Source organism: Ruditapes philippinarum, unplaced genomic scaffold (genome assembly GCF_026571515.1).
Source record: "Ruditapes philippinarum isolate M1 unplaced genomic scaffold, ASM2657151v2 ctg5680_1_1_1_1, whole genome shotgun sequence".
Lineage (NCBI taxonomy): Eukaryota > Metazoa > Mollusca > Bivalvia > Venerida > Veneridae > Ruditapes > Ruditapes philippinarum.
Genome location: NW_026863310.1, coordinates 33894 through 47901, shown reverse-complemented (window position 1 = coordinate 47901; position 14008 = coordinate 33894). Strand labels below are relative to the sequence as shown.

The following is a 14008-nucleotide window of genomic DNA, read 5'->3' as shown; positions in this document are numbered from 1 at the left end:
TCCTTACATGACAATAACCAGTGTGTCCTTACATGACAATAACCAGTGTATTCTTACTTGACAGTAACCAGTGAGTCCTTACACGCCAATAACCAGTAGTGTGTTCTTACATGACAATAACCAGTGTGTCTTTTCATGACAATAACCAGTGTGTTCTTACATGATAATAACCATGGTGTCCTTATATGACAATAACCAGTGTGTCTTTACATGACAATAACCAGTGTGTCTTTACATGACAATAACCAGTGTTTTCTTACATGACAATAACCATTGTGTCCTTACATGACAATAACCAGTGTGTCTTTACATGACAATAACCAGTGTGTTCTTACATGATTGAATAACCATGGTTCCTTACATGACAATAACCAGTGTGTCTTTACATAACAATAATCAGTGTGTCCTTACATGACAATAACCAGTGTTTCTTACATGACAATCACCAGTGTGTCTTACATGACAATAACCAGTGTGTCTTTACATGACAATAACCAGTGTGTTCTTACATGATAATAACCAGTGTGTTGTTACAAGACAGTAACCAGTGTGTCCTTACATGACAATAACCAGTGTGTTCTTACATGACAATTACCAGTGTGTCCTTACATGACAATTACCAGTGAGTTCTTACATGACAATAACCAGTGTGTCATTACATGACAATAACCAGTGTGTTCTTACATTGACAATACGCGTGTGTTCCTACATGACAATAACACAGTGTGTCTTTTACCATGACAATAACCAGTGTCTTTACATGACAATAAACAGATTGTTTCTTATCATGACAATAACAGTGCAGTCATTACACGCCAATAACCAGTGTGTTCTTACATGACAATAACAGTGGTTCTTACATGACAATAACAGTGTGTTCCCTACATGACAATAACCAGTGTGATCTTACATGACAATAAACAGTGTGTTCTAACATGACAATAACCAGTGTGTTCTTACATGACAATAACCAGTGTGTCCTTACATGACAATAACCAGTATGTTCTTTCATGACAATAACCAGTGTGTTCTTACATGACAATAACCAGTATGTTCTTACATGACAATAACCAGTGTGTTCTTACATGACAATAACCATTATGTTCTTACATGACAATAACCAGTGTGGTCTTACATGCAATCACCAGTGTGTCTTACATGACAATAACAACCTTGTGTCCTTACATGACAATAACCAGTGTGTCCTTACATGACAATTACCAGTATGTCTTACATGACAATAACCAGTGTGATCTTACATGACAATAACCAGTGTGTTCTTACATGACAAGTAACCAGGTGTTCTTACATGATAATAACCAATGTGTTGTTACAGACAGAACCAGTCATGTGCCTTACATGACAATAACAGTGTGTCTTACATGACAAATTACCAGTGTGTCCTTACATGACAATAACCAGTGATGTTCTTTACATGACAATAACCAGTGTGTTCTTACATGACAATAACCATTATGTTCTTACATGACAATAACCAGTGTGGTCTTACATGACAATCACCAGTGTGTCTTACATGACAATAACAATTGTGTCCTAACATGACAATAACCAGCGTGTCCTTACATGTCAATTACCAGTATGTCCTTACATGACAATAACCAGTGTGTTCTTACATGACAATAACCAGTGTGTCCTTACATGACAATAACCAGTGTGTCCTTACATGACAATAACCAGTGTGTTCTTACATGACAATAACCAGTGTGTTCTTACATGACAATAACCAGTGTGTCCTTACATGACAATAACCAGTGTGTCCTTACATGACAATAACCAGTGTGTCCTTACATGACAATAACCAGTGTGTCCTTACATGACAATAACCAGTGTGTTCTTACATGACAATAACCAGTGTGTCCTTACATGACAATAACCATTGTGTCCTTACATGACAATAACCAGTGTTGTTCTTACAGGAGCAATAACCAGTGTGTTCTTACATGCTAATAACCAGTGTATCCTTACATGACAATAACCAGTGATATCCTTACATGACAATAACCAGTGTATCCTTACATGACAATAACCAGTGTGTCCTTACATGACAATAACCATTGTGTCCTTACCTGACAATAACCATTGTGTCCTTACATGACAATAACCAGTGTGTCCTTATATGACAATAACCAGTGTTTACCTTACATGACAATAACCATTGTGTCCTTACCTGACAATAATCATTAGTGTCCTTACATGGACAATAACCATTGTGTCCTTACATGACAATAACCAGTTGTGTCCTTATATGACAATAAGCAGTGTATCCTTACATGACAATAACCATTGTGTCCTTACCTGACAAAACCATTGTGTCCTTACATGACAATAACCATTGTGTCCTTACATGCCAATAACCAGTGTGTTCTTACATAAACAATAAACCAGTGTGTTTTCACATGGACAATAACCAGTGTGTCCTTACATTGACAATAACCAGTGTGTTCAAACATGACAATAACCAGTGTGTTCAAACATGACAATAACCATTGTGTCCTTACATGCCAATAACCATTGTGTCCTTACATGTCAATAACCAGTGTGTCCTTACATGACAATAACCAGTGTGTTCAAGATAATAGCCTATGTGTACTTATATTACAATAATCCATGTGTCCTAATACCAAAGCCACTTCTTCTTGCAAAGATGATTGATCAGTTTATAAAAATAGATACGTAGAAGTGTTACATGATTTATGTAATGAGCAAAACCATTTGTTTGAAAAGCAATATCGATTAAAATTAAACCGCTATTCAGTTAATGAAAAGAGACGGCGTGACAGAGGGGTTCCTATGTCGTACTCGTAACCAGGCCCCGTGTTCACAAAGATTTAAGGATCAGGATCAAGATCAAGTGATCCTGATTTTATTTTCATTGTTTTATGTTACTAAAATTAATTGTGTCTTGCTAGAATTAAGTGGTAAATATTCAAGCTGTAAAACATTGCTGATTGGCAAAGAAACCAAACTATTTTGGGATAAAATCAACAAATAACAATAAAAATACAAAAATATTCGGATCAAAATAAGGATCAATTTTAGAATCAGGATCAATATTTGGATCAACTGTAAAATGCCAGGTTCTTGCAAAAATAACAATAAATTTATTCTAAAATTTCATAAACTTGCAATTGCAAGTCCAATTTTATCAAATTAAATTTAGATATTTAATGTATGAGGATAAACAATGAAGAAAATTTGAGTTTTTAAATTTGATCCTGATCTTGACCATGATCCTTAAATCTTTGTGAACACGGGGCCTGAGGATTGCTGCCCGTGTGAGTTCACATCCGGTCTGTGGCAAGAAGTAACTGTTGTTTAATTACCACTGTAGTTGTAATACTAATCGTACTACTGCGACATTAAACTTATTATTACCGCTGGGCCAGTGACATTATTGTCAATACAGTGAATGTTAAATTCGTGTTACAATTACCTAATGAGAGTAAGTACAACACTTTAATTGTAAAAATATGATAAATTATTTCAGATAAAAACGTTTGTCAAAAACCGAAACATTTTTAAAGTAATTACAAACAGTCATAATGTATAGCGGATATTTAACAATCTGTCACATTTAAACAGTGTGCATGTTAGATGCAAATCAAATGACATTTTAATTTTCTTCTAATTTTGAAGGACCTTTTTGCTCTTATTTTCCCCAGTATGTATATATGAGCCGCGCCACGACGAAACCAACATAATGGGTTTGCAACCAGCATGGATCCAGACCAGCCTGCGCATCCGCACAGTCTGATCAGGATCCATGCTGTTTGCTTACAAACCCTATAACAAGTAGAGAAACTGATAGCGAACAGCATGGATCCTGATCAGACTGCGCGGATGCGCAGGCTGGTCTGGATCCACGCTTGTCGCAAACCCATTATGTTGGTTTTGTCGTGACGCGGCTCATATATCACCTCATGTAACGCGTTGGTGTTTTTTTATGTATTGTCTTTAGACGTCTGTCTGGTGGAGTTAAAATTTTGTTTTTGCTATAGGGGCGTGATTTCTTTTAACATATTCAGTCTTGTAAAGTAAGTCAGAAGACCCTTTGAATCTCTGTTTTATTGAATGACATTTGAATATTTCTTTTTCCTTTTTTGAGGGGTTCTTTTTGCAAGAATAATTTTTGTTTAAATTGTATATATATTTTTTTATGATAAGGAAATATTAATATTGTGATTTAATTGGTTTGAAGTACTGATTGTTTAATGGTTAAATGACAAGATATCATACATGTCTTACAAGTTCATGATGTCATGTTTTAGCATTCCTATATAAACGGTATGTAACGAGAATCACGAAGTTGTATTTAGTTAACAAGTTAGATATTTCCAGAAATTTTATTACAAGTGCGAAAAATGCCTCGGAAAACCAACGATACTGTAAGGTGAGAAAATTTGTATGAGCACATCTTTATTATTTTATGTTCAGAGAGATGATATGTAATGTCGTGTGTGTGAAAACGCCGCACGATAAATTGACTTCAATTTTTCGTCTGACAAACCAAAAACTAAGATTAGAAGAAGTTTTTGATACTAACATATAGTGTTATTGTTATCGCATTTTTCGAGCTGGTATGGCGAGAAAAGAAAACAATAAAAACTTTGATGTGTTTTAGTTACAAGAACTTGTAGTTTTAAAACATTTTATTTCGTTCAAAACATGTTATTGGTCAAAATTTTACATCATCATCATCATCATCATCATCATCATCATCATCATCATCACATTTATAATCAATAACAATGTTACGTCATCATCATCGCCAAAAACAACAACAACATCATCATCATAATCAATAACAACATCATCAACATCAAAAATAACATGAACAATTACATCACCATCTGCATCATTGACAACAACAACAACAAAACACTATCACATCATCATCATCATCATAATCAATTTGACAACATCAACAATAACATCAACAATAACGTCGCCTTCATCATCATTTACAACAACAACATCATCATTTACAACAACATCATCATTATTCATCATCATCATCAACATCATCATCATCATTGTCGTCGTCAACAACAACAACAACAACAACAACGACGACGACATCATCATCATTATTACTATCATCCTCATAAGCCATGTTATTTCAGAATATGAAATCAAAGTTAACGGATCCAAGTAGCATTGTTAAAGCGTAGGACTTTAACAACCAAGTAGAAACATAGATAGGGTTAGGACATGACAATGTTGAATGTGAGAATCGCAATTATCGTCAATTACATGTTGCTAACACGTGTAAGTGTTCTTGTAGTGGTGACGTCAACAAAGAGATACACGTTTGACAAGAATTTAGAATTAATTAACACAAGATGTAGAGGTGATCTTAAATGGAGATATTTTTAACTTATTATCAGAGATTTATATATATTGAACTCATCTTTAACAAAAAAGTTCATATAATATTGATGTACAAGTGAAGAGGTTTTAACAGTGTACTGGCAGATAATGGATTTTCGTAAATTGTAAGTGTTTTTAGATATGATTGCTGATTCCGTATTAAAAAGTGTTTTAAGATATTCACTAAAGGGCCAATTAAAAACCAATTAAAATACTAAAACTTGAGGAAACAAACAACTATAAAGAAACAATAAAAAAATAAACAAATTCAGTTTAATTAATGATAAATTATTTTACTTTGACAAAAGTTTGAATACAATTAAGTTGCTTTTAACATTATGCTTGCACATGTCGATAGTTTTCTCTTTTATGGAGCTTTGCAGCGTCCTAACATTAATTAGAAATAAGGTATGCAAATATTGGTTTAAATTTTAGTACTAGATTGTACTTGATATGAAATAAATTTTTGACGTAAATGTTGCAATGTAATTGTGATAGAGGACGAATATCATTTTGGATATGTACGAAATTTTATCATTTTATTGCATTTAATCATTGCTGCTTTGTCATAATTATTGATGCATTTCAAAATAATCTATTTTGATTGACTCACGTGACTTTGCTTGCTTAAGTTTTTTTTCTTCTTTTTCATGATAATCTATGCACAAACTGACATTTGATCCGCTGGCCATCTGCCTAAACAACAAAAAGATGTATCTAACGGACGTATAAAAATTCTAATTCAACTTAAATGTCAAGTTCTTTTATCCATATGATACAAAACCTATGACTGCTCTGTCAAAACGTAAAACATGTCGGGCTAAAAACAAATATTATTTCTGTTTATCCAGCGTGGCTTCAGATTGTCCAAGAAATCACAATGAAAGTCATAAAATAACATAAGTTATCTCAGTTTAATCATTATGTACAATATGGGTAAATACAGAACAATAATACTCATATAATATATGAAAAAGGGGATTCTATATTATATAATTACAAATTTAAAATGTACGTTCATTTTTGAATGAATGTATAAGACCACACTAAAGGAGGGAAATACGACACAGCACAAATCCGCCACCATACACATTTTTTTTAAAGAAATAAGACAAACTAGTGGTTAACGGGTTGGACTAGTAATCCAAGTATTGCTGACAGCGTGGGTTCAAACCACGTCAGGGCAAGCCGTTGTTGACATGAGCAAGAAACTTAATATTCATTGCTTAGTACTGGTTTGTTCCAGGAATGGATTCGAGAGTGTTTCAATAAGCTTTAAGCTTCCAACACAATTTAACTAAAATATATTGATATAAACTAAACTAAATGTTAACTATAATGCTATGATAAATTTAACTACGTCATGACAAAAGAATCCCTGGCTTTTTATATTCAATTAGCATGCTATTTTTCAAGAAAGTATTGAAAATACATTTAATTAATTAAAAATTGTGAAGTTAACTAAGAAAGTAATTTACACATTGCAAACGGCTCTTAAAATCTATGTAAATAACCAAAAAGTGGTCAAATTATACCTTCTGAGTTAGTGAAGCAGTAGAAATAAAGTAATAAATACTGCAAAATCAGTCATTACTCACATATAACATGTAAATTATTACTTGAATCTTGAATATTTTTACTTTTTTTTAAAAATCTTAGTATATTTTTCTCAAGTTAGATTTTCTTGAAATAATTTTGCTTGTCTAAAGGCGTACAGGGTGCAGCATCAATGAATGTTTTTTTTTTCGTTTTTTTTTTCCATTTTGATTGTAAATGATAAATTGATGTTGAAACAAGTATGAAGACGCCTGAGAAATTGAAAGCAAACTTTAAAGAAAGTCTTGTTGACATATTGTTTTAAAACAACAATTGAGACAAAATTAGCATACACTTAGTTTAAAGACACCGTTTAAGGTTTACAAGACTCTATGATACTCCATGCCAGTCAAACGCTTTTTCGATAAAATGATATAAAAATGCAATAGAATTGATATATTTCATCTATACATAGAATTTTCTCAAGTTCTATTTCTTATGAATAAATTAAAATAATATTATTTACGTAAACACAGCACAACAACCAAATAACGAAAAGTGTACCTTTCCTGTCATATGGTGTAATGCATCGTTTATTTTATGACACCACATAATTATTTAAAGCAGTTGTCGTTTAAAATTTAATCAACAAACAATAAGTATACTACCCACCCTACGCTTAGTGTCATATACCGATAAGACCATTGTCATTTAACAATGTGACAATAATTGCCATATAACGATGTAACCATTTAATGTCATATAACGATAAGGTCATTAAGTGTCATATAACTATGTGGTCATTAAGTGCCATATAACGATATGGTCATTAAGTGTCATATAACTATGTGATCATTAAGAGTCATATAACGATATGGTCATTGCATGTCATATAGCTATGCGCCGATTAAGTGTCATATAACGATGTAATCATAAAGTGTGATATAAATATGTGGCCATTAGGTGCCATTTAACTGTGTGACCATTAGGTATCATATAACGATGTGACCATAAGGTGTCATATAATGATGTCATCATTAAGTGTCATATAAATATGTGACCATTAGATGTCATTTAACGATGTAAATATTAGATGACATATAACACTGTGACTATTAGGTGACATATATAATGTCGATGTCATTCTGCCACGTCATTAGGTGACATTTAACACTGACTTTATACAATGTCAGTGTAAAGCGACCTTTATTGTCGACTTTATACAAAATGATCATTAGGTGACATATAATGTCGATGTCATTCTGCTATGTCATTAGGTGACATTTAACACTGACTTTATACAATTTTAGCATTAGGTGACATATAATATCACTTTTATACAAAATGATAATTAGGTGACATGTAATGCCGATTTTATAAGATGTCATCAGGCATTATAGACTTTATACGTTGCCTACATTGTCAGCATTAGGTGACATATAATGTCGACTTTGTACAGAGTTATCATTAGGTGACATTCAACACTGACGTAACACAGTGTCGACATTAGGTTGACATATAATGTCAACTATATACAAAGTTATCATTAGGTGACATGGAACAATTTTTTTTTTACAATTTCAGCATTATGTAACATATTATGTCAAGTTTATACAAAAGAAACATAGGGTGACATTAAACACTGAATTTATACAATTCCAGCATTATGGTGACATAAATGTCAACTTTATACAAGTGATCATTGGGTGACATTTAACACTGACTTTACAGTGTTAACATTAGGCGACATTCAATGCCAAGTTTTTATACAATATGATCATTGTTTTCTTCAATTTAATCTCACATAAAATCACGGGAAGTTAAATTATTTCATATCTTTATGAAGACATTAAAATTTGTATTTTCTTGCTGCCGTATAATTTCGACATTGACCAAAATAATGTCGGTTTAAAACAGGCGTACGTAAAATTTGTACAGTAGTGTTATTTTGTCTGTAATCCAGATGATGTTTTTGCTTTAGAAGGGACACAATTAATGTGTTAAATTAATTTGTGTGAGCAAAGTATGGACTTTAATGACTAGTAAGATATTTATATATTTATTTTGATATTTCTTCTTTTAACAATATGAAAACTTTTTTCCATCTGGTTTAACCATTAGGCAATGGTTAGGAACTTGGAAACCTCTATTTGTTACATGTATTTACGTTACGTCAAACCTTCCTTGTACCACGTTAATAATAACGTTATGCTTATTCTTCAATATGATGTACTTTTAAAAATTTGTGTTGCTTTTTTTTAGCCATCGATACGAAAGATAAATAACGTTTATGTTAAATCGATAACATCGAGTTTAAAAGTGAATAAGTAAATAAATAGATAAATAACGAAGGCTTTACCAGCTGGTATCCGCAAATTGGGCAACAACAAGGGTTAATCATGGGATATCAGTCCAAACGGAAGTGACATTATGCGCACGTGATTATGCTCATATCATGCATTTCGTGAACTTAAATAAAATCTGCTATAATTGTTTATATGGCCAGTCAGTATATATATATTATGTGTTTTTCCTTGTATAAGATAGCAAGCAGACTCGTCGCAATGAATTTAATGGATTTTTTCCTAAAAACGGGGCGGATGAATTTTCAACTACCAGATATAAACTATGTATAGTTCAGCACTTTGTTTCTGCAGAATTGAGACTTGTATAAACCTTTTTTTATCTTGTTACAATCCATCCATCCATCCATCCATCCATCCATCCATCCATCTATCCATCCATCCATCCATCCATCAGTAACTGTTGCGCCCTGAGTCAATGTAAGTGCTCGAGACTCCATTATGCCTTATGTCGACGAATGAAATAGCATTCCATTGAAATATTTCAAGTACCCAAACGCAAACTTATTAACAAAAATCACAGGTTTGTAACTGTTACTTTCCGCCTCTCTTTCATGTAAAACCAAATTATGATAATAATTAAATTTCAATCAAATGCAAACCAGCATAGTTAATACACTTTGATACCAAACAGCCATTATTTTGCTTATATACGTATAAGTATATAACAATTCCCAGTAATTAAGTGCAACTCGGTAAAGATATTCTTAACGATTTTTTTTTCTACATGACAAGAACAATGCACCAAAACATATGTCTGAACATTTATACACTAAAGACTTTACCTTATTTTCATGTTTTTATTTATTAAAGCTGACGTTTAAGACATATATTGTTATTTACAACTACAATGTTATTATTACACTAGATCATTAACATCATTGCACAAGATATCTGTGTGTAAGAGTATTTCGATGTATAACTAGTGATGAAACCTGAAACTGTTCTAACAATGGCTATCATCGTCAACTTCGCTGACATAATCATCATCATTATCACCTTCATCATCACTATTGGTCGCGTGCCTACGGCCCGCTTGACCAATTATTTTTGTTAATACGTATTATTAAACACTAACCTATACATAAGCACTATCAAGATGTGAGTTATATACATTCCCTCGGTTACTTATATCTTGCAAAAGAGCCAGTAATACAAAATAAAAGAATAGTGAAAATTATCTTTAAAAAAAAAAATAATAATTGCTTAATATTCCATGCACTGATATAAAATCTTTGGGGTCGGGGTCGAATGTTGAATTATGGCTTCTTGTGCATTTTAGGTGCACGGTTAAAAAAACAACAACAGCAATTCCAAACTCGTCTGATTATGTTATGCACTGATCGTTAATCAGTCTGTACATATTTTAAATATCCCTAAAAGTGATGAGTTCTGAAACATGGACAAGTCTTTGTAAGGTATTTATAAAATGAAAGGGTTGAATACATGTACCTTTTATTAAAAAGAAACAAACAGGGATAGGAAACAATTTTCTGTTACATATCAAAGTTCGCTCCTCGAAAATTTGTACGGGAGAAAATACTGATGTAGATGAATAATTACAGTGTCTTAAAACAAGTGGTTTATTATCAATTAATCATGCCATTCTTGGCCTTGATATTATACTAAAAATCATTTAAAACATGAATTAATTATCTAATGTGGGGAAAGTTACTTACACGCTTACATGGGTTGTTTACATTTATCTGTTTTTGTTCCTTCTTCTTTTGTTTGTTTAATCCCCTTTTCTACTTTGATAAAAGGGTATTTACTGACAGAGTTTAAAAATTGTACAAAGTTCGTATTTTCTATCTCGAAAATGTGCCCTTGGTTTATTCATTTACACAGACGAACGCCTGCCGAGAGAATTTATTTAATATATTTATTGTAGGCTTTAAAGTGAGACACAGGCAAAATTTTCATTTCTTCGTTTTGAATTTTTGATTCATTCTTCAAAATAAACACTCTGGGCAGTCACAAGAACAAAACTTTTCTCTTTATAAAGAATGAAATGGTGGTTTCCTAATTCCTAACTTGAACCACGTGGGTCAGGTTAGAACGTTAATTAAGATAAAGTCCAGGATCGTGTGTTAGAAACCTTGCAGCAACTATTACTCCTATTATCTCATAACTGAGATTTGAAATGTGTTTTATAAATGCCTGTTGAAGGACCAATTTTTACTTCTCTAAAGGAAAATCTTTGCCCCACTTTCATAATAGATTTAAACAGCTAATAGTCACCATTCTTTACCTCTTTACGTACTTAAAGGCCCATTATGCGCCAAAAATGATTTTATTTCTATTTCTCAAAAGCCTTTCATTTTTTTTTGTCTCCTGCTATTGTTTCAATATAGTAATATATAGTCAAAATGCAACTTTGTTTACATTTACGTACTTTTATGACATACATTTTCACACTTAGCACTACTTTCTGCGGATGAAATAATCTAACTTTCTCTAAAACTGTTATTTAAACGTTATCAAACTCTTATAAAAATACGATCAATACATTTGTTTCTGAGGCATAATGTGCCTTTAAGTATGTTTCCCTAACACATTTTTTTTATTAAATAACTGTCTCTTTTAACTTTATAATATGAGGGCATCCAGACATTACTATATACTATAAAACCGTCTATAAGCAAGGAAAATTTGCTGAATTTCGTCGTAATAAATATATATAATCTAATCTAAACTTCTATGCACATATGAAAGAAATTATTAGGTCTACATATACTACATTCCGTGGTGTCAAGTCGAATAAATCAACGCTATCATATAACAACTTACAAGCCTTTAGCAAGGTTGTTTGTCCTCTAATAACCCTCCAGATTGATTTAAACTGTTTAACTTTAACCTTTGTCTTCAATGTAGGCTAAATGTTGTAAAAAAATGACAACAAACTGTCACATAGTAAAGTTTGGGTAATGTTTGCAAATTATACTACTATTTCTTATAAAACTGTTGTCTATATACAATAATAGTTTGTTAAAAAAAACTAGTACTGTTTTAAGGCACGTTATGCCTCAGAAATTCATATTTTAATTTTTTAGAAATATCAAATGTTTTAATAATGAATTTAGAGCATATAAGTTTTTAACAACTGAAACAAGAAAGTTGCCCTGAATGTGCAGTATTGTGTCGTAAAGGTAGCAAAATGTAAACTTAGAAGTATTTTGACTTCCATACAAAATACTCATTCACTATGATTATACACACTGCCAACATAGTAAAATAAGGATAAGATGGTTCATCTATGTGGCAAAAGAGTATTTATTTTTTTTGCAACTTTAAACAAGCGCAGGGATCTTTCTTAAGCATTGCTTGATTAAAGAGAGATTTAATTGAATGGAATTTACCACTTAAAATGGGGGTCACCATGCTACTTTTTGAATTATTTGTCCCTGAAAATGTTTTTTCCTCCTTGACGTCATTTTCCAGACATGCCTCTCCTTTAACCGCTACTTAAGAAAACGTTTTCATTGTATTTTCACTAACAATAATATTTTGGACCAAGAAAATATTTCAACCACAAACTTACCTAAATGATATATCATTGTTGTAACTTCAGTGTAGTCAGAGTAATTAATTGTGGTCAAAATTTAGTCAGCGGTTTATAAAAAAAATGATGTTTTAAATCTTAATAAGTTGTTGCGACTATTACAAGTTTCTGCAACAATTAATTAAATTTAGGCCACAACTTGAAAAGTACATAACTTGTTTTCATAATTTTACTAAACTTGGCAAGTATTGTAATTATAAACTGTTTGTGTACGACCATATTTTGCAAGAAAATAGAGATTAAGTTACAACGAATAATGTTTCCCTCTCATCTGTTTTTTATAACGTTTAAGTAATGGTTTTAGCACATGTTAGATACTTATCACTTGTTTTATAACGTTTAAGTAATGGTTTTAGCGCATGTTAGATACCTATCACTTGTTTTATAACGTTTAAGTAATATGGTTTTAGCTCATGTTAGATACTTATCACTTGTTTTATTACGTTTAAGTAATGGTTTTAGCACATGTTAGATACCTATCACTTGTTTAATAACGTTTAAGTAATGGTTTTAGCGCATGTTAGATACTTATCACTTGTTTTATTACGTTTAAGTAATGGTTTTAGCACATGTTAGATACCTATCACTTGTTTTATATAACGTTTAAGTAATATGGTTTTAGCGCATGTTAGATACTTATCACTTAAAGAAAGCTTGTATACAAGAGAAATTGTTTGTCATAAAAGTAGCAAATTTAAAAGTAGTATTTTTTGACTTATCTACAAATTCTTTATCACTTTAACTGTACTCATTGCTAACAAGGCGACAACAGGAGAATATTGCATTTAGTAAGTGTTTGGAAGCTATTACATGGCACAAAAAAATAATAAAAAAGCCTTTGACATATAAACAATCATTTCTGGGGCTTAATTACCCTAAAACAAAAATTTCCTACTTTTTTTAAATTTTTAAAAATAAAATTTTTTTTAATCTAAAATATTAATTTTTTTAATGCGGGATTTAACCTCATTTTCATTTTAAAACCCCAAATAATTAAAAGGTATTGGTTTTGTCTATATATTTTTCTTTAAAATTTAAAAATTTGGGGAACCTTTTAAATTATGGGAACGTTTTCGTGTGTTAAAAAAACTGCCACTTTTTTCCCAAATTATTTTCCAAAATTTTAACATAAACATTTCCTTAAAACCCCTCGTTT

General features: G+C 31.7%; 1 protein-coding gene across 1 annotated transcript in view; it reads left to right on the top strand.

The window, feature by feature from the left end:
• The first annotated feature begins 8813 nt into the window (after positions 1-8813).
• The window catches only part of LOC132721795 (electrogenic sodium bicarbonate cotransporter 4-like), a 32987-nt gene continuing 27792 nt past the window's right edge, over positions 8814-14008 (top strand). Inside the window, exon 1 of the mRNA XM_060706171.1 lies at positions 8814-8969. Coding sequence (XP_060562154.1) covers positions 8953-8969 — 17 coding nt within the window. The 5' untranslated portion in view covers positions 8814-8952. The remainder of the gene's footprint in view (positions 8970-14008) is intronic.